This window comes from Anomaloglossus baeobatrachus, chromosome 4, assembly GCF_048569485.1.
Source record: "Anomaloglossus baeobatrachus isolate aAnoBae1 chromosome 4, aAnoBae1.hap1, whole genome shotgun sequence".
In the NCBI taxonomy this organism is placed as follows: domain Eukaryota; kingdom Metazoa; phylum Chordata; class Amphibia; order Anura; family Aromobatidae; genus Anomaloglossus; species Anomaloglossus baeobatrachus.
The window spans coordinates 592,782,358-592,804,730 of NC_134356.1; the positions used below are offsets into that span (position 1 = coordinate 592,782,358).

The window sequence follows — 22,373 nt, forward strand, 5'->3', positions numbered from 1 at the left end:
AGTGACTTCCAATGAGGTTTGGGTCAAGTTCGGTTCCAGAACAGAACTTTACCCAAAGTCCGACTGAGTCCACCATACCGAACTTCCACTTGTCCGCTCATTTGTATCTATAACTAATGCAATCATATATGCTCTCCAGGACTGGCAGCTACCAGTATATGGTCAACATATGGCAGGAATATCGGTCTCTGTCTATGTAGTGAATTTTATTCAGTAACCGCAGGGTGATCTGCAGAGGTGCCCATTATACCCCTATAAATTATGGGGTACCTCCATAGTTGAAAACATGCTTATAACCTTGGTTAGGGGCCCACTCGGATATATTTTGCCCTTTAGCCAATCCTCTGTGGTATATATATTAGATAAGCTTTACTAATTTTGTGAACTAGTTAGTAAGTCTTATAATATGTTATACAAAAGGTATGTGTCCTGGACACCCCCTTTAAAGAGGACCAACCACCAGGATTTTCCTATATAAACTAAATCCAGTTATATACTGGCGCTATCATGCGGATTCTATACATACCTTTAGTTGTGAGATCAGATGTATACTTTCTGAAATATGTGCAAGTAAAGTTTGTGAAATGCACTCTTGATTGATAGCAGCTACAGAATATCTAATAGGTGGGTTGGGTTTTTAATAGTTATTCCCGCCCCTGTCTACCTACCTGTCCTTCCTCCCCCTGACTCCTAATTCAGGGGGAAGACGACAGGGGGGAGGTAGAACAGGCAGGCAGATAGTGGTGGGAATAACTAGCCAAACCGACCCACCTATTAGATATTCCGCTGCACCTATCAATCAAATAACAGTGCATTTCACAAACTTTACTTGCCTATATTTCCAAAACTATACATCCGAGCTGACAACTAAAGGTATGTATAGAATCAGCATGAGAGCGACAGTATAGCACCGGCTTTAGGTTATAAAGGAAAATCCTGGTGGTTGGTCCTCTAAGTTTGTTGCAAATTTAAAAAAAAAAAAGAAGACATCCAGACAGATTTCATCTTTCTATAAAGCATTCAGCAAGTTTATTAAGTTACAAGTACAGAAAGCCAATAAAATACCACTTATAAATAAAAAGACAACTAGAACTCTGTACATGGAACCGATGAATGGAGGTTACCAGACGGACGACGATACAGTGCATGAAGAGCAGACCCAAACCAGCGGGACCGTCAGATCCTACAAGGAGTGGCGCACCCCATGCAGGTTACATGTGCTGCCATCACCAGTGTGATAGATAGGAGAAGTCAGACATACTTATATAAGAACTATTAAACAGTGAGGTCTATACATAGCAAAAGTAAACTGAGAATTACAGAGGCTGTGGCCGCCTGTCTGTAGACACGAGCGTCTGTCCGGGACATCCACGGATCTCTCTATATGAAACATCAGTCCGATGCCTCCTACATTGTGATTCTTTGGGAAAGAGCAGCATTCAAGGGTTTACAAGGCGTCTCTCCAACTATAATGTGGATCTAGCATCCTATGTGAGCACGACATAAATATTACAATAACAACAAATAATAATAATATAATAATCTACAAAAAAAAAAGTACAGGGTCCATCAGGAGGCCGCTCACCCTACAGAGCATGAAATATTGCTGAATTATGCGTTAGCCTGAGATTAATAGATTAATCCCAAAAGCTTCATTCCTATAGCCACAATGTACAGTCCTCGGGGTTGCATGAGGTTTTCAAGTCTTGCAGGATATAATGACTTACTTGTATATATACATTTACACATTCAATAACAGTAGAAGACTATTCGGAAAGTACGAGCCGGGTTTCCGCTGCTCATTATAGAAGGGTAACTATTTCCTAAAAAAGTAAATTAAGGCATTTTTCTCCCATGCAGTGTTCTCTAGTGTTCGGTTCTGATGGTATATCACCCAGACAGAGGGCAGCCTATCTATAGTTATACTTTATGGGAACATAATACAAGTCTGTGCAGCATGGAGAGGCAGTCTGTGGTACAGCAATTTCCTGTAAGCATAGCTGTACGTGAAATTTAATGGTGGTTACCCCCAACCCAGCAAAGAGAAGAAAACAGATTCTGTAAAGGCATGAAAGAGTAAAAGTGCACAAACATAGAAAAGTGGGCTGAAGCTACCGATTTGGAGGGACCAGTTGGTCCCAACCATATGGAGGCCTCCCCAATCTGATGTTAGAGTGATGGAATAAGACGTAGTAAATTTTTACACCCATTACTTTTGTTCTCGGGTTAGATAAGCTGGCACCAGAGGCGCTTTTGTTTCCTCTCCCTATTCAGAATACATGCACTCTTGGCGGAGCTGAGCATGCATGTGTATGGGGGGTGGTCAGGAGAAATCGTGGTCAGAAAAATGATACAATGGGTTATTTATGCTCAATAACATGCGACCGTATTGGTTTATATATGACAACACATATCTCTCCATTAGGCTTGAATTCTATACATATAATCTTTGTGCTCTTTTTCCAATAGCTATTCTATAAAAATAAATTGACCTATGTACATGTCCCTGGTAAGGGTGCAGGCAAATATACGCCTGGTCACCGGAACGGTTTCCAACTAAGCGACCATTCCCAAGGGCTGGAGGTAAGAGTTAGTGAGGATGTAAGGAGCTGGTATAAGTCTGTATACAGGAATGGTCTGAAGACAAGCCTTTAGCTCCACTCTCCCTCCATTAACGCTGTCCTGCTTCCCGGATCCTGCAAGCGACTGCCGTGATGAGGGCGGCTCCTTTACCGCTGCCATCTTCAGACTGGAGGAATGTCACCTGACACTTTGGAGAAAGCTCTGTCACGGTTTCATGCATGATGGAAGAAAAGCTGCCGGGAAAAAAAAAAAAAATCTATATATAAAATTGTTCTCAACTGCTTAGGTGCATAAAGTAAAAAGAGTGCATAAAGTAAAAAGAGTGCATAAAGTAAAAAGAGTGCATAAAGTAAAAAGAGTGCATAAAGTAAAAAGAGTGCATAAAGTAAAAAGAGTGCATAAAGTAAAAAGAGTGCATAAAGTAAAAAGAGTGCATAAAGTAAAAAGAGTGCATAAAGTAAAAAGAGTGCATAAAGTAAAAAGAGTGCATAAAGTAAAAAGAGTGCATAAAGTAAAAAAAGAGTGCATAAAGTAAAGAGTGCATAAAGTAAAGAGTGCATAAAGTAAAGAGTGCATAAAGTAAAGAGTGCATAAAGTAAAAAGAGTGCATAAAGTAAAAAGAGTGCATAAAGTAAAAAGAGTGCATAAAGTAAAGAGTGCATAAAGTAAAGAGTGCATAAAGTAAAGAGTGCATAAAGTAAAGAGTGCATAAAGTAAAGAGTGCATAAAGTAAAAAGAGTGCATACAGTAAAGAGTGCATAAAGTAAAGAGTGCATAAAGTAAAGAGTGCATAAAGTAAAGAGTGCATAAAGTAAAGAGTGCATAAAGTAAAGAGTGCATAAAGTAAAAAGAGTGCATAAAGTAAAGAGTGCATAAAGTAAAGAGTGCATAAAGTAAAGAGTGCATAAAGTAAAGAGTGCATAAAGTAAAGAGTGCATAAAGTAAAGAGTGCATAAAGTAAAGAGTGCATAAAGTAAAGAGTGCATCAAGTAAAGAGTGCATCAAGTAAAGAGTGCATCAAGTAAAGAGTGCATCAAGTAAAGAGTGCATAACGTGTGTTCTAATGCAGGAATCCAACATATGGGATTTGTATCATGTATAGTTATCAACGGGGAGCCTACTTGCCATACATTATTATTAGGGATGATCGAATACCTCAAATATTTGGCTTCGCGAATATTTACCGAATAGGTCGCCGCTATCCGCGAATATTCGATGCGCAATGTAAGTCTATGGGAAACCCGAATAACTATTCGGAACTATTCGGGCTTCCCATAGACTTACATTGCGCATCGAATATTGGCATGGCGGCGACCTATTCGTCGGATATTCGCGAAGCCGAATATTTGAGGTATTCGATCATCCCTAATTATTATTATTAGCATAAAGGCTATTTTACACGCTGCGATATCGGTCCCGATATCGCTAGCGTGGGTACCCGCCCCCATCTGTTGTGCGACACGGGCAAATCGCTGCCCGTGCCGCACAACATCGCGCAGACTCGTCACACATACTTACCTGCCCGGCGACGTCGCTGTGACCGGCGAACCGCCTCCTTTCTAAGGGGGCGGTCCGTGCGGCGTCACAGCGACGTCACTGAGCGGCCGCCCAATAGCAGCGGAGGGGTGGAGCTGAGCGGGACGTAACATCCCGCCCACCTCCTTCCCTCCGCATAGCGGCCGGGAGGCAGGTAAGGAGAGCTTCCTCGTTCCTGCGGCGTCACACGGAGCGATGTGTGCTGCCGCAGGAATGAGGAACAACCTCGTTACTGCTGCAGTAACGATTTTTGAGAATGGACCCCCATGTCGCCGATGAGCGATTTTGCACGTTTTTGCAACGATGCAAAATCGCTCATCGGTGTCACACGCAACGGCATCGCTAATGCGGCCGGATGTGCGTCACCAATTCCGTGACCCCAACGAGTTTGCATTAGCGATGTCGTAGCGTGTAAAGCCCCCTTTAGTCGTTACACTTGGACACTGTATGGCAGTGCTACTTGGGCACTGTGTGGCAGTGCTACGTGGACAGTGTTACGTGGGCCCTCTATGGCAGTGCTATTTGTCAGTATATGGCAGTGCTATGTGGGCAGTGTTACTTGTGCACTGTATGGCAGTGACATGTGGGCACTGTACGGCAGTGCTACTTTGACAGTGTTACTTGGGCACTCACAGTAATTGCATGCTCAGAACTTACTGTGGGTGAAGTTTATAAAGGGTCCCATCCACGCCCACAGTAACTTTTAGGGACTCCAACCCTCGGTTCTCTCTGATCTTGTCGACCACTGCAGCCACTCCAGCCCCACACAGCTGAGCAGCTCTCCGAGCCACCACCGTGCACACTTCCTTTACAATGATACTGTCGTCACATGTGCTGTCCAAGCCAAGATGTTGAAGGATGGAGCGAACCTGAAGCAATGCCAAGCGATCACTGCCAACAAAGCATGAGAAATAAAAAAAAAGGTAAGAACTGAGATTCACGAGTTGTTTCATATGGACTAAAGCCAGGTTCACAATAATATAGCGCTCTCTGCCGAGCTCTACGTCAGGGATTCTGTAGAAATCAACCAAAAAACATTCTGACGAGATCCCAAACATAGCCATTCACTTGAGTGAAGATGACGGGAGTCAATGTGGTAAACCATGTTTTTGTGCAGGTCTGAAAAAGAATAGATTAGCAAACTGGACCAGGTATGAAAACTTCAATATGTATTCAGCACAATACCACCAAATAGTAAATCACGCCTAAAATGTAACTTTTAATAATATCTCTTTTAAAACTGCCTCTTTAAAATAACATAAAAGTGATAATCACCTATATAACAACTTTTATGAGAATATCCATTCCAGCATTCAGGGTGGCGTGGCAACTCACTCAGTCCAAAAATATGTGAAAGGAAAAAAGGAACAGTCTCACCCAATTCCCGTTGCTCAGGGATGATGTTCCTCTTATTACCACTGTTGAAACTCTCAGACAGGTTGGCCTTAACATGAATCCCCCGGATTTGACCAGGTATTTCCACAGGATCCAGACCTTATGCCCCCTTCTGATTCATAACCAAGCTCCACTCTCAACGCGTTTCCTTTGTCATCAGGAGAGCGGTGTATTATGGACCGTGCATGTCCTCACATAGACAGACACATGTGTGGTCCCAGCCTCACACGTATATCAGAACGCTCAGCCATGTCACATTCAGCTGAATGGAGCTTGGTTATGAATCAGAAGGGGGCATAAGATTATCACTGTATTATTAAATGGTGCCGTAATATACCTTGGTAGGGGATTTATATTGATAAAGGGAGGTTGCTCTTACCCTATAGTATCAGTTTCCCCAAGTGATTTGAGTGATGATATACTAAACGGGACCATTTGTTCTATATATGGGGTGTGGATGAGTGATAGCTCTGGTTGGTTTATCCTTTGAGAGCTTCCCATCCTCCCATACGCTGGCACATGCGGTGCTATTTGTTATGTGTGTCTTTTATGTTATTTTAAAGAGGCAGTTTTAAAAGAGATATTATTAAAAGTTACATTTTAGGCGTGATTTACTATTTGGTGGTATTGTGCTGAATACATACAGGTCTGAAAAAGATCAACACTGCCAGGACCGAGACCAGACAATGTCCTCAGAGACTCCGTAGGCTTTATGCAAGTGAATGGCTCAGTCTTCGCTCAGTCAGGGATCTAATCGGAATAGTTTTTATGGATTTTGACAGAAAGCCCGATGCAGTGCCCAGTGGAGAGCACAGTACCAATGTGTATATAGCCTTAAATCAAAAGCACAATTACTCACCTCTCAATCTGAGACAGGAACTTTGTTTCAAAAATGCCCCTCGTCTTCAGCCGCTCAGATATCTTTCCACGGAAGAGCAGCCCCCGTTTAGTGAAGTCAATCAAGACATTCCTAACTATCTCCCCCAGGTACATGCCGCTGATCATCTTCTCAAACCTGTAGGGAAAAAGAGATTACAGTAATTAATGAGATTAGGAGTATGATGGATGTATTATGTATTTATTATGCCTAAAAGCACAACTCCAAATCGCCAAAAAAAAACCAAAAACCTAATGTGCACCTCCCGCGTTATGCCCTAGTGGCCAACCTCATCTATATTAGTCCTAAAAGGTGCAAAGGCACTTGTAAATAGGATATCTAGTTTAGAAAACCTAGGTCCCATAGTAAGGAGGTAAAACCTAAGAGGAGGGTCCAATGTTGCCCCCCCTTTTATATTATAAAGACAGAAATCACCAGCCTCTTCTTCTAAAGGACCAGCGACATCCATGTATTATACATGCAGCCCATAGTTTTCAATGAAAACGTGTAATGCTTTTATTTTTTCCTACTGTGCCATAGTCAATTAAAAATTTCCTGCCAGGTATCCCCACTTTATAGCCAGTTGTTGGAGATCTCAATGGAAGAGCGCCTACTGTACCGATTTGTTCACAGAATTTTGGGGAGGTGGGGGGAAATTGCATGGCGTTATACAGTTTGCCATAATACTGACTGAATGTAAATTCCATGACATACAGTTAAAATTAAAAAAAAAAAAAAAAAAAAAGCCCTATTCATTTTTTTTTTTTTGGCATAGAAGTCTTTGGGTGATGGATAACAAAGATGGCACTCATCTGTAGGATGTACAGTGGAAGCTTGGTTAACGAGAACAATCCGTTCTGGGAGTGTGCTTGTAAACCAAGTGACTCGTTCAGCAAAGCAACATTTCCCATAGGAAATCATTGCAATGCAGACAATTCGTTCCACAATTTGTTAAATGTTCCATCCTGGTCCCAAATTGTGCCATTCCACACACATTATGCTCACCTTACCTTCCGTTCCATCGCCGACCTCCTGGAACTTGCAGTTTGCCGGTACAGGATGTGTATCGCAATGAGGGAGGAACTTCCGATGCCAGCGCGCTGACGTCAAAGGCAGGAGCCGCTTGCCTCTGATTAGCCAGCGCGCTGCCTTTGAGTAGCAGCTGACAGTGGAAGTTCCTTCCTTGTCGTGATGGTTGCAGATACACATCCTGTACCGGTGAATTACAAGTTCCAGGAGGCCGGCGATTGAACGGAAGGTACACATATTATGCTCACCTTACCTTCCGTTCCATCGCCGGCCTCCTGGATCTTGTAGTTCGGCGGTACAGGATGTGTATCGGGTAACCATCGCGACGAGGGAGGAACTTCCGCTGCCAGAGCAAGTTCCTCCCTCGTCGCGATGGTTACCCAATACACATCCTGTACCAGCGAACTACAAGAACCATGAGGCCGGCGATGGAACGGAAGGTAAGGTGAGCATAATATGTGTGTGTGCATGCGTGCTCGTTTGTGTGGACTGCAAGAGCGGGTCAGAGCGCGGTGGATGTACGGAACCGAAGTGTGTGCGGTGAGTATTTTGCTCGTTCAGCAAAGCTTGCTCGTAAACTGAGTTACAAATTTACAGAAAGCTTTGCTCGTTAAGCGAAATTATCGCTAACTGGGTTACTCGTTAAGCGAGGTTCCTTTTTATTCGTCCATCTGTGTTTAACTTTTCACACCTTCTAGGATTCAGAGACAAGGATAGACACCTCCATACTTTCCAAAATCCACAACCCACAACCCTCTGAAGGGAAGGGGACATCCTACAGATTCAGTAGGGGTCTGACTTCTGGACCTCCAGCACCATTGCAGTATCCCATCTACATATCGGGAAGGTCGAGCCTCCTCGCCTCCGCTCCATTCATCGACTACGTGACTGCCTTTTCTGGATGGCTGGAGCAGAGGTGCATGTGCTCAACCTACATTCCTTCCAGATCCCGGCTGCAGATTGAGGGAGGATCACTTTCAATCTTGGGCAACTACCTGAAGATAAGCTGCCTTATCCTTGTGCCTATTTGTTGTAATCGAAAATGGAGATATTGGATCTCAGAAGCAATGCTGCCCCCATTAGGAAGAGACGAGCACAATATATATTTCTTGTAAACCTTAGCCGTCACTATATTATGACTTCTAAGATTAAGGTAGAATATGAAGACCAAGCAGTGACAATATTTCAATTATTACAAGAGACCACAATACAGGGGTGAGGACATAAGGAGACGTCACATATATGGCAGGGCCTTTAATCTCCCACCTTTCCTTGTGCACAGCGTGACAGAAATAATATTGTGAAAGGAGCAGGACAGACAATCCCGCAGCTGCTATCACCTGTCACATCACATAACCCCAGCACGAGGCGGTGACAGCTCATTAGGCCGGAGAACAGAGAGGTTTTCCTACAATTTGGGCTATTTGCTGTAATAGGTAACATACCTCTGCTTGCCGGGATTTAGCGACAGCTCATCCACCGCTCTGTCAAACTCAGTCCTGAAATCCTCCAGACAGTCATTATCCCCGAACGCGCCCCACTCCATGTTGATGCACATCCTGCCTTCTTCTCCTTCTACCAGCTCCACGTTTCTCATCTCCTCCATGTAACAAGCATTGCTGCCCGTACCTGCGGAGCACAAAAGAAAAAATATGATGATCCGTATAACAGCTAAGTACACGGATACACAAACCTGGCAGAGCAAAGGCCTGACCTCTAAACGCGGTTTATATTCCCAACAGTACAGGAACAGCTATTTATTTCCAGTCCACCAATTTCATATATAATGGTCCTGGGCTTTTAACCCCCAGCCCACTTTCACCTTAAGGACCCAGCCATTTTTTACAATTCTGGTCAGTGTCACTTTAAGAGGTTATAACTCTGGAACACGTCAATGGATCCCGGTGATTCTGAGATGGGTTTTTTTTGTGACATATTGTACTTCATGATAGTTGTAAATTTAGGACGATATTGCATTTGTGAAAACATCTGAAATTTGGAAACCTTTTTGAAAGTTTTGCAGTTTTAAAACTTCTAATTTTTAATGCCCTAAACCAGTTATGTCACACAAAATAATAAATAACATTTCTCACATGTCTACTTTATATCCGCACCATTTAAAAAAATTGTTGTAAAGTTAGAAGGGTTAAAAGTTTATCAACAATCTTTCCAACAAAATTTATATATATATATATATATATATATATATATATATATATATATATATATATATATATATATATATATAAAAAAAAAATATTTTATTCTTTTTAGGGATCACATTACATTTGAAGTGACTTTGAGAGGCCTAGGTGACAGAAAATACCCAAAAATGACACCATTCTAAAAACTGCACCCCTCACACTGCTCAAAACCATATCCAAGAAGTTTAACTTTTCAGGTGGTTTACAGGAATTAAAGCAATGTACATCTTTTTTCCCCACAGAAAGGTTACTTTAGCCAAAATAAAAAAATAGAAAAAATATTTTCACAAGAATAAAAAGGAGAAAATGCCCCATACCATTTTCGGTCCAATTTTTCCTGAACACAGCGATACCCCACATGTGGTGGAAAACTACTGTTTGGGTGCAAGGCAGAGCACGGAAGGGAAGGAGCGATATTTGACTTTTGGAAAGCAAAATTAGCCGGAGTCATTAGCAAACACCATGCCGCGTTTGCAGAGCCCCTGATGTGCCTAAATAGTGGAGCTCCCCCACAAGTGACCCTCTTTTGGAAACAAGACCCATCTAGAGGTTTAGTGCAAATCAAAAAAGTCCGTGGAGCCTCTGTTAGGAGTCTCGACACAGAAACTAGCCAGATATCCCTCCGGGAAGGACCTAGCTAAGGAGTGGCTCTTTTAGTAGACCACCATAACCACCATATTAAGTGGCCCTTTTAGTCAATATCCATGGAGATTGCAATTCACCAACAGATTACCCCTATATCTGCAAGTTAATAGTATTTGGGGACAGGAGGTTGCCTTTTAAAGAGGATCTTTCCCTAGATTTATCAGGATCTCCTCCAATTGGTGTGCCTCCACTGATTCTGGAACAGTTTTCCATATCTTATTTGCCCTTCTGATCCAAAATTATGCCCTCAGATCAAAGGTGGAAGTTGTCCCTTCTACAAACTAGACACATACTACAGAACGTCTTATCTCTGAAACGTTCAGTAGAATACCTACAGTTGGTTGAATGGAAAATTTCTATTTTCTTTTTCGCTCTATTGGGAGACCCAGACAATTGGGTGTATAGGCTATGCCTCCGGAGGCCGCACAAAGTACTACACTTAAAAGTGTTAGGCCCCTCCCCTTCTGCCAATACACCCCCCGTGCTCCCACGGGCTGCTCAGTTTTTTGCTTTGTGCGAAGGAGGTCAGACACGCACAGCACAGCTCCACAGATTAGTCAGCAGCAGCTGCTGACTAGGTCGGATGGAAGAAAAGTGGGCCCATATAGGGTCCCCAGCATGCTCCCTTCTCACCCCACTTTTGTCGGCGGTGTTGTTAAGGTTGAGGTACCCATTGCGGGTACGGCGGCTGGAGCCCACATGCTGTTTTTCCTTCCCCATCCCCCTTAGGGCTCTGGGTGAAGTGGGATCTTATCGGTCTCCAGGCACTGAGACCGGGCTTCATCCACAACTCCTGTGGAGCCTGATGGATAGGAGCCGATACCGTTCAGGGACATGGTCCTGCATCTTAAAGGTACTCTGTATCCCTATGGGGACCGCGCACGGCATCACCTCAGCTTTGCTGGGTGTGCTAGTGCACCGGGGACCGCGGCGCTGACCGGGTCTATATGTGCCATTACACACTCAGCGTCGCTGAGTGTGTTTATATGTAAGGGCTACCGCACTGACCGCCGTTGCCACGGGACACTGCGGCGCGGCTGGGACTTGTAGTTCGCCGGGGACTTTCACGCGACCGCGCTTTTACGGCGGCCGCGTTTATTACTACAGTCCCCGGCTTCATTGCGGCCTAGTTTCCCTTTTTTTCTCCCGCCCTCAGCCCTGACAGGCAGGGGAAGGGCGGGACGCTGCACGGAGCGAGCAGCAATGAGGGCTGGAGTATGATTTACATGCTCCACTCCCCTCACTGTACACAGTATGAGCGCCCGTTTCGCGCTCTTTCTAGGCCACGCCCACAGCTTCCTCAGCTCGTCAGGACGCCGCAGCCATTCCTGTCAGCTCCACCGACGCTGCAGAGAGGGACATATTCATGGGAGACCCAGACACGGTCTCTGGTGGCCTCACAACCGCTTAGGCGGCTGGTAAACAGCACATGTGGTGCTAGCCCCATGGTGCTGTATTGTATGGGTACATTATTTGTGTACTGTATATAATTTACACTGTATGAGCACAGTTCTTTCTGGCTATATACCCTATTGTGTTACTCAGGGAAAACTATAGCATGGCGCCCATAAAAGGCAGGGGTGCCAAAACACAGGCTTATTATGTTGCCTGCGCCGCATGTAAGACCCCACTACCGGCAGGTTCCACTGACCCTCATTGTGTGCAGTGTTCGACCCCTGTGACACTTCCTCAGCCGGATCCTCTGCTAAGAGGGGCCCAGGGGGAGCCACCTGTTGACACTGTCCAGGTGACGGGGACTGAGTTTGCAGCCTTTAAGGATCATCTCTCTGAGACTATGGCTAAGATACTAGAAGCCTTGCAGTCCAGACCGGTATCTCAGCAAAGGGACTCTGTTGAATCATTGTTCCCTGACCCCCCTCAGTTGGACCAACAATGTCCTCACGGGGTATCTCATACATCCCAGACGGAGGGTTCGGACTTAGAACCTAGCCCCAGATCGTCTAAGCGAGCCCGCTTAGAATTTCCCTCGACATCATATTGTTTAGGGTCTCAGCGGGGGGATTCTCTGGTTGATGATGCGGAAACAGCTGATCAGGATTCTGATCCTGGGAGCGCTCTCAATCTTAATTCCCCAGACGGGGACGCCATAGTGAATGATCTTATTGCATCCATTCATCAGTTGCTGGATATTCTTCCCTCAGCCCCTCCGGCGGAGGAGTCTGATTCTCAGCAGGAGAAATTTCGCTTCAGGTTCCCCAAGCGTACACAGAGTATGTTTCTAGACCACTCTGATTTCAGAGAGGCAATCCAGAATCACCATGCTTGTCCGGATAAGCGTTTCTCTAAGCGCCTTAAGGATACACGTTATCCTTTTCCCCCGGAAGTGGTTAAAGGTTGGATTCAATGTCCCAAAGTGGATCCTCCAATCTCCAGACTGGCGGCTAGATCCATACTTGCAGTGGAAGATGGGGCCTCGCTTAAAGATGCCACTGACAGGCAGATGGAGCTCTGGATGAAGTCCATCTATGAAGCTATCGGAGCTTCTTTTGCCCCAGCATTCGCAGCCGTATGGGCGCTACAAGCTATATCAGCAGGTCAAGCGAAAATTGAAGCGGCCGCGCCACAAGTGGCTTCCATTACCTCCCAGACCTCGGCAATTGCGTCTTACGCTATGAATGCTGTCCTGGACTCTGTGAGCCGTACGGCAGTTGCGACCGCCAATTCGGTAGTAGTCCGCAGGGCCTTGTGGCTACGGGAGTGGAAGGCAGATTCCGCTTCCAAAAAAGCGTTTAACCGGTTTGCCAATTTCTGGCGACAGGCTCTTTGGCGAGCGCCTGGATGAAATCATCAAACAATCCAAGGGAAAGGATACATCCTTACCCCAGCCCAAGCAGAACCTCTCCCAACAGAGGAGAGGGCAGTCGAGGTTTCGGTCCTTTCGGGGCGCGGGCAGGTCCCAATTCCCCTCGTCCAAAAGGTCTCAGAAAGAACAAAGGAACTCTGATGCATGGCGGTCTAAGTCACGTCCTAAAAAGGCCATTGGGAGCACCGCTAACAAAGCGGCTGCCTCATGACTTCTACCTCCTCTAGTAGCATCCTCGGTCGGTGGCAGGCTCTCCCGCTTTTGCGACACCTGGCTGCCACAAATAAAAGACCGCTGGGTGAGAGACATTCTGTCTCACGGTTACAAGATAGAGTTCATCTCTCGTCCCCCGACTCGATTCTTCAGGTCTTCTCCGCCTCCCGAGAGAGCCGAGGCTCTTCTGCAGGCGCTGGGCACTCTGAAGGCAGAAGGAGTGGTGGTCCCTGTTCCTCTTCATCAACAGGGCCACGGTTTTTACTCCAACTTGTTTGTGGTCCCAAAGAAGGACGGGTCTTTCCGTCCTGTCCTAGACCTGAAACTTCTCAACAAACACGTAAAGACCAGGCGGTTCCGGATGGAATCCCTTCGCTCCGTCATCGCCTCAATGTCCCAAGGAGTTTTCCTTGCATCGATCGATATCAAAGATGCTTATCTCCACGTTCCGATTGCCCCAGAGCACCAGCGCTTCTTGCGCTTCGCCATAGGAAACGAACACCTGCAGTTCGTGGCACTGCCATTCGGCCTGGCGACAGCCCCAAGGGTTTTCACCAAGGTTATGGCTACTGTAGTAGCGGTCCTCCATTCTCAGGGTCACTCGGTGATCCCGTACTTGGACGATCTGTTGATCAAGGCACCCTCTCTAGAGGCATGCCAACACAGCCTCGACGCTACCCTGGAGACTCTCCAGAGTTTCGGGTGGATCTTCATTTTTCCAAAGTCAAATCTGACACCGGCCCAATCGCTCACATACATTGGCATGGAGTTTCATACCCTCTCAGCGATAGTGAAGCTTCCGCTGATCAAGCAGCGGTCACTACAGACAGGGGTACAAATCTCCTTCAAGGCCAGTCACACCCCTTGAGGCGCCTCATGCACTTCCTGGGGAAGATGGTGGCAGCAATGGAAGCAGTCCCTTTCGCGCAGTTTCACCTGCGTCCTCTTCAATGGGACATCCTACGCAAATGGGACAGGAAGCCGACGTCCCTCGACAGGACTGTCTCCCTCTCTCAGGCGACCAAAGCTTCCCTTCGGTGGTGGCTTCTTCCCACTTCATTGTCGAAGGGGAAATCCTTCCTACCCCCATCCTGGGAAGTAGTCACGACGCACGCAAGTCTGTCAGGGTGGGGAGCGGTTTTTTCTCCACCACAGGACTCAGGGTACGTGGACCCGGCAAGAGTCCTCGCTTCAGATCAATGTTCTGGAAATTCGGGCAGTGTATCTTGCCCTGAAAGCGTTCCAGCAGTGGCTGGAAGGCAAGCAGATCCGAATTCAGTCGGACAAATCTACAGCGGTGGCATACATCAACCACCAAGGCGGCACACGCAGTCGACAAGCCTTCCAGGAAGTCCGGCGGATTTTGATGTGAGTGGAAGCCACGGCCTCCACCATATCCGCAGTTCACATCCCAGGCGTGGAAAACTGGGAAGCAGATTATCTCAGTCGCCAGGGCATGGACGCAGGGGAATGGTCCCTTCACCCGGACGTGTTTCAGGAGATCTGTTGCCGCTGGGGGGTGCCGGACGTCGACCTCATGGCGTCCCGGCACAACAACAAGGTACCAACGTTCATGGCACGGTCTCAAGATCCCAGAGCTCTGGCGGCAGACGCGTTAGTTCAGAATCGGTCGCAGTTTCAGCTCCCTTATGTGTTTCCTCCGCTGGCACTGTTGCCCAGAGTGTTACGCAAGATCAGGGCCGACTGCCGCCGCGCCATCCTCGTCGCTCCAGACTGGCCGAGGAGGTCGTGGTACCCGGATCTGTGGCATCTCACGGTCGGCCAACCGTGGGCACTACCAGACCGACCAGACTTGCTGTCTCAAGGGCCGTTTTTCCATCTGAATTCTGCGGCCCTCAACCTGACTGTGTGGCCATTGAGTCCTGGATCCTAGCGTCTTCAGGGTTATCTCAAGAAGTCATTGCCACTATGAGACAGGCTAGGAAACCAACGTCCGCCAAGATTTATCACAGGACGTGGAAAATTTTCCTGTCGTGGTGCTCTGCTCAGGGTTTTTCTCCCTGGCCATTTGCATTACCTACTTTTCTGTCCTTCCTTCAATCTGGACGGGAAAAGGGTTTGTCGCTCGGTTCCCTTAAGGGACAAGTTTCAGCGCTCTCTGTGTTTTTCCAGAAGCGCCTAGCTAGACTTCCACAGGTACGCACGTTCCTGCAGGGAGTTTGTCACATCGTTCCACCTTACAAGCGGCCGTTAGAACCCTGGGATCTAAACAGGGTGCTGATGGTTCTTCAGAAACCACCATTCGAGCCAATGAGAGATATTTCTCTCTCACGCCTTTCGCAGAAAGTGGTTTTTCTAGTAGCAGTCACTTCACTTCGGAGAGTGTCTGAGCTAGCAGCGTTGTCGTGCAAAGCCCCTTTTCTGGTTTTTCACCAGGACAAGGTGGTTCTACGTCCGGTTCCGGAGTTTCTCCCTAAGGTGGTATCCCCCTTTCATCTCAATCAGGATATTTCCTTACCCTCTATTTATCCTCATCCAGTTCACCAATGTGAAAAGGATTTGCACTTGTTAGATCTGGTGAGAGCACTCAGACTCTACATTTCTCGTACGGCGCCCCTGCGCCGCTCGGATGCACTCTTTGTCCTTGTCGCTGGCCAGCGTAAAGGGTCACAGGCTTCCAAATCAACCCTGGCTCGGTGGATCAAGGAGCCAATTATCGAAGCTTACCGTTCGGCTGGGATTCCGGTTCCCTCAGGGCTGAAGGCCCATTCTACCAGAGCCGTGGGTGCGTCCTGGGCATTGCGGCACCGGGCTACGGCTCAGCAGGTGTGTCAGGCAGCTACCTGGTCGAGCCTGCACACTTTCACGAAGCACTATCAGGTGCATACCTATGCTTCGGCAGACGCCAGTCTAGGTAGGCGAGTCCTTCAGGCGGCGGTTGCCCACCTGTAAGGGTATGTGCGCACTAGGCGTTTTTTTCACGCTGCGTTTTTATGTGCGTTTTTGTCTAAAAAACGCACCCGCGGCTAAAAAAACGCGGCAAAAACGCATGCGTTTTTGCCGCGATTTGGTGCGTTTTTTGCTGCGTTTTTGCTCACTGCGTTTTTAATCAGTGCACAATGCCATTAAAGATTGTTGATGAAAAAAAAAAAAAAAAAAAGGTCTGATGTCATTTCCTTCTTCAAAATGTTCATTGTATGCAGGAGAGCAGACAGCTGCAGAACTAGTGTATGCAGGAGAGCAGACAGCAGCTGCAGAACTACAAGTCTCAGCATCCTCCATTCACTAGTGTATGGAGGAGAGCAGACAGCAGCTGCAGAACTACAAGTCTCAGCATCCTCCATTCACTAGTGTATGCAGGAGAGCAGACAGCAGCTGCAGAACTACAAGTCTCAGCATCCTCCATTCACTAGTGTATGCAGGAGAGCAGACAGCAGCTGCAGAACTACAAGTCTCAGCATCCTCCATTCACTAGTGTATGCAGGAGAGCAGACAGCAGCTGCAGAACTACAAGTCTCAGCATCCTCCATCCAGGACTGTATGCAGTTTTTTGCCCAAAAAGAAAAAAAAAATGACGTGGGCTTCGCCATATTTTTGTATGCTAGCCGGGTACAGCAGGCAGGTACGGGCTGCCCCCAGCTGCCTATTTGTACCCGGCTGGGAACCAAAAATATAGAGAAGCCCTTTTTTTTTAATTATTTCATGAAATAATTAAAAAAAAAAATGACGTGGGCTTCGCCTAATTTTTGAGTCCAGCCGGGTACAACTAGGCAGCTGGGGATTGGAATCCACAGTGCAGGGTGCCCATGCTTTCTGGGCACCCCCACTGCGAATTGCAGTCCGCAGCCACCCCAGAAAATGGTGCTTTCATAGAAGCGCCATCTTCTGGCGCTGTATCCAACTCTTCCAGCTGCCCTGAAGCCGGGTGGCTAGCTAGGTAATAATGGGGTTAGGGCTAGCTGTATAGCTGGCCCTAAGCCCGAAATTCATGGTGTCACGCCAATATTAGACATGGCCACCATGAATTTCTAGTAATGATAAAAAAAAAACACAACACAGAGAAAAATATTTTTATTAGAAATAAAACACAACACAATTAGTGACTCCATCTTTATTAGGGCAAAATGAAGGTAAGGAGATATCCTGATTGAGATGAAAAGGGGATACCACCTTAGGGAGAAATTCCGGGACAGGACGCAGAACCACCTTATCCTGGTGAAAAACCAGGAAGGGGGCTTTGCATGACAGCGCTGCAAGCTCCGACACTCTTCGGAGTGATGTAACTGCCACTAGAAATGCCACCTTCTGCGAAAGACGTGATAAAGAAACATCCCGCAGCGGCTCGAAAGGTGGTTTCTGAAGAGCCGTTAGCACCCTGTTAAGGTCCCAGGGTTCCAGCGGACGCTTTTATGGTGGGACTATGTGGCAAACTCCCTGCAGGAACGTGCGGACCTGCGGAAGCCTGGTCAGGCGCTTTTGAAAAAATACGGAGAGCGCCGATACTTGTCCCTTGAGAGAGCCGAGTGACAAACCCTTGTCCATTCCGGATTGAAGGAATGAAAGAAAAGTGGGTAAGGCAAACGGCCAGGGAGTAAACCCATTATCAGAGCACCAGGATAAGAAGATCCGCCAAGATCTGTAATAGATCTTGGCGGACGTTGGTTTCCTGGCCTGTCTCATAGTGGCAATGACATCCTGAGATAATCCTGAAGACGCTAGGAGCCAGGGACTCAATGGCCACACAGTCAGGTTGAGGGCCACAGAATTCAGATGGAAAAACAGCCCTTGTGACAGCAAGTCTGGGCGGTCTGGAAGCGCCCACGGTTGCCCCACCGTGAGATGCCACAGATCCGGGTACCACGATCGCCTCGGCCAATCTGGAGCGACGAGAATGGCGCGACGACAGTCGGACCTGATCTTGCGTAACACTCTGGGCAGCATCGCCAGAGGAGGAAATACATAAGGCAGTCGAAACTGCGACCAATCCTGAACTAATGCGTCCGCTGCCAGAGCTCTGTGATCCTGAGACCGTGCCATGAAGGCCGGGACCTTGTTGTTGTGTCGTGACGCCATGAGATCGACGTCCGGCGTTCCCCAGCGGCGACAGATCTCTCGAAACACGTCTGGGTGCAGAGACCATTCCCCCGCGTCCATGCCCTGACGACTGAGAAAATCTGCTTCCCAGTTTTCTACGCCCGGGATGTAAACTGCGGAGATCGTGGAGGCTGTGGCTTCCACCCACTGCAGAATCCGCCTGACTTCCTGGAAGGCCTGACGACTGCGCGTGCCTCCCTGATGGTTGATGTATGCGACGGCAGTGGCGTTGTCCGACTGTATACGGATCTGTCTGCCCTCCAGCCACCGATGGAAGGCCAATAAGGCTAGATACACCGCCCTTATCTCCAGAACATTGATCTGAAGGGAGGACTCTACCGGAGTCCAGGTTCCCTGAGCCCTGTGGTGGAGGAAAACCGCTCCCCACCCTGACAGGCTCGCGTCCGTGGTGACCACAGCCCAGGTTGGGGGTAGGAAGGATCCTCCTTGCGATAGAGAATTGGGACGGAGCCACCACTGAAGAGACGTCTTGGTTGCAAGGGACAGAGAGACGTTCCTGTCGAGGGAAGTCGACCTCCTGTCCCAATTGCGGAGAATGTCCCATTGGAGTGGCCGCAGATGGAATTGCGCGAAGGGCACTGCCTCCATCGCTGCCACCATCTTCCCCAGGAAGTGCATGAGGCGCCACAAGGGGTATGACTGACCCCGAAGAAGAGATTGTACCCCTGCCTGCAGGGACAGCTGTTTGTCCAGCGGTAGCTTGACTACCGCTGACTGTGTATGAAACTCCATCCCGAGGTAAGTCAGTGATTGGGTCGGTGTCAACTGGGATTTTGGGAAGTTGATTATCCACCCGAACTGCTGGAGAGTCGCCAGAGCGACTGTAAGGCTGTGTTGACACGCCACCCGAGAAGATGCCCTGACTAGGAGATCGTCCAAGTAGGGAATCACCGAGTGGCCCTGAGAGTGTAGGACCGCCACTACGGATGCCATGACTTTGGTGAACACCCGTGGGGCTGTCGCCAGGCCGAAAGGCAATGCCACGAACTGAAGGTGCTCGTTCCCGATGGCGAAACGCAAGAAGCGTTGATGTTCGGGTGCGATCGGCACATGGAGATAAGCATCCTTGATGTCGATCGATGCTAGGAAGTCTCCTTGTGACATCGAGGCGATGACCGAGCGGAGAGATTCCATCCGAAACCGTCTGGTGCTCACATGTCTGTCGAGCAATTTGAGGTCCAGAACGGGACGGAATGATCCGTCCTTCTTTGGCACCACGAACAAGTTGGAGTAAAAGCCGCGACCATGTTCCTGAGGGGGAACCGGGATCACAACTCCCTCTGTCTTCAGAGTGGCCACTGCCTGAAAAAGTGCGTCGGCCCGAGCGGGGGCGGAGAGGTTCTGAAGAAACGAGTCTGAGGACGAGAGCTGAACTCTATCCTGTAACCGTGAGACAGAATGTCTCTCACCCATCGGTCTTGAACATGTGGCCACCAGGCGTCGCAAAAGCGGGAGAGCCTGCCACCGACCGAGGATGCGGTTCGGGGATGCCGAGAGTCATGAGGAGGCCGCCTTGGAGGCAGTGCCTCCGGCGGCCTTTTGGGGGCGTGACTTAGACCGCCACGCATAGGAGTTCCTCTGGCCTTTCTCCGGCCTGTTGGACGAAGAGGACTGGGGCTTGGCGAAGGGACGAAAGGACCGAAACCTCGATTGAATTTTCCGTTGCTGAGGTCTCTTAGGTTTGGACTGGGGTAAGGAGGAGTCCTTTCCCTTGGATTCCTTAATAATCTCATCCAATCGTTCGCCAAACAATCGGTCGCCAGAAAACGGCAAACCGGTTAAGAACCTCTTGGAGGCAGAGTCTGCCTTCCATTCGCGCAGCCACATGGCCCTGCGGACTGCCACAGAATTAGCGGATGCCACCGCTGTACGGCTAGCAGAGTCTAGGACTGCGTTCATGGCGTAGGAAGAAAAAGCTGTCGCTTGAGAAGTCAGAGACGCAACCTGCGGAGCAGAATTACGTGTGACTGCATTAATCTCAGCCAGACAAGCTGAGATAGCCTGTAGTGCCCACACGGCTGCAAAGGCCGGGGCAAAAGACGCGCCCGTGGCTTCAAAGATGGATTTCACCAGGAGCTCTGCCTGTCAGTGGCATCCTTTAGCGATGAGCCATCTGCCACCGATACCACAGATCTAGCCGCCAATCTAGAGACTGGAGGATCCACCTTGGGACACTGAGCTCAACCCTTAACTACGTCAGAGGGGAAGGGGTAACGTGTGTCAGTAAGGCGCTTAGTAAAGCGCTTGTCCGGAACCGCTCTGGGCTTCTGGACAGCATCTCTGAAGTTAGAGTGATCGAAAAAAGCACTCCGTGTACGTTTGGGGAACCGAAACTGGTGTTTCTCCTGCTGAGAAGCCGACTCCTCTACAGGTGGAGGCGGGGGAGACAGATCTAACACCTGGTTAATGGACGAGATAAGATCATTAACTAAGGCGTCCCCTTCAGGTGTATCAAGATTGAGGGCAACGTCAGGTTCAGAGCCCTGAGCTGCGACGTCCGCCTCGTCCTCCAGAGAGTCCTCGGGCTGGGAACCCGAACAGCGTGAAGAAGTCGGGGAAGATTCCCAGCGAGCCCGCTTAGTCGGTCTGGGACTGAGATCCGGGCAGGAGTCCTCCGCGTGGGACCTAGGGCCCAACCTGGGAGCGCGCTGCGGCGCGGACCGAGAGGGGCCTGGAGGCGACGAGCTAACGGGGACCGGGGCCTGTGTAAGGACCGGTCTGGACTGCAAAGCTTCTAGCAGCTTGGCAGACCATTTGTCCATAGACTGAGCCATGGATTGTGAAAGTGACTCAGAGTTTCTCAGCAAACGCAGCAAACTCTGTCCCTGCCGCCTGGACAGGGGGAGCAGGGGGTCTACATGAGCCGAGGGGCCCACTAGTGACCAAGGCTCCGGCTGAGCAAGCGAAACAGTGGTTGAGCATTTCTCACAGTGAGGGTAGGTGGAACCCGCAGGCAACATAGCCGCACAAGAGGTACAGGTCGCAAAAAACCCTGTGCCTTAGCACCTTTGCTCCTTGTGGACGACATGCTGTTGCCTCCTAGGAGAGTGATCACTGAGGGTATATGGGAAGGGGTATACAGCCCGACCGAACAGAAATATGTAAATAAATACGTATCTATTCCGGCACCCTGGGGGGGGACCAGCACCGGGTGACCGGTGTGGCTTACCGACCGCTAAAAAGCGGAGTGTGTGTCCTCCAGATTCCCTGCCTTAGGTCTCCCAGAGCTGCAGAGCTCTTCTCTGATAATCCTCCACCGGCAGAATGCCAAAAACATGGCTGCCGGAGCTCTCAGGGGAGGAGTGGAGCCGTGGGCGGTGCTAGAAAAGTGCGGGAATCTGGGGTCCCCACAGTGATCAGTGAGGGGGGAGGAAACATACAGGATGCTCCGGCCCTCACAGCCGACGTCAGGCCGGCCGTCCCGCCCTTACCCCTGACAGGCAGGCCCGGGGGCGGGATTTTTGCTACTAGGCCGCGATGAAGCCGGGGACTAAATTTAAGACCGCTGCCGACAAGCAGGCGCGGTCGGCGCGGAAGTCCGCCGGTCTTCAGAAATCAGCAGCTGCTGCAGCGTCCGGGAATAAGGCGCTCCATGCACAGTCCCCATGGGGACACAGAGTACCTTATAGATGCAGGGCCCGATCCCTGAGGATGAATAGACTCCTGTCCAGCAGATTCCCACAGGGGCTGCGGAGGGAGCCCGGTCCCAGTGAATGGATGACCGGTCAGGATCCCACTTCTCCCAGAGCCACTAAGGGATGGTGAAGGAAAACGGCATGAGGCTCCGGCCTTTGTACCCGCAATGGGTACCTCAACCTTAACAGCACCGCCGACTTAGTGGGGTGAGAAGGGAACATGCCGGGGACCCCGTGGGGGTCCTCTTTTCTTCCAACCGATATAACTAATCTGAGAATGCATGAGTGGATGTGTGCCTCCTTCCACACAAAGCATAAAACTGAGGAGCCCGTGATGCACGGGAGGGTGTATAGGC

The 22,373-nt window shown here is 48.8% G+C and overlaps 1 protein-coding gene across 1 annotated transcript in view; it reads right to left on the bottom strand.

Annotated features, from left to right (window-relative positions):
• Positions 1-999: 999 nt before the first annotated feature.
• The window catches only part of LOC142304104 (hexokinase-2), a 59,703-nt gene continuing 38,329 nt past the window's right edge, over positions 1,000-22,373 (bottom strand). Inside the window, exons 15-18 of the mRNA XM_075346142.1 lie at positions 8,866-9,049; positions 6,374-6,529; positions 4,777-5,010; positions 1,000-2,816 (exon numbers count right to left, since the gene is read on the bottom strand). Of these exons, the coding sequence (XP_075202257.1) occupies positions 2,672-2,816; positions 4,777-5,010; positions 6,374-6,529; positions 8,866-9,049 (719 nt within the window). The 3' untranslated portion in view covers positions 1,000-2,671. The remainder of the gene's footprint in view (positions 2,817-4,776; positions 5,011-6,373; positions 6,530-8,865; positions 9,050-22,373) is intronic.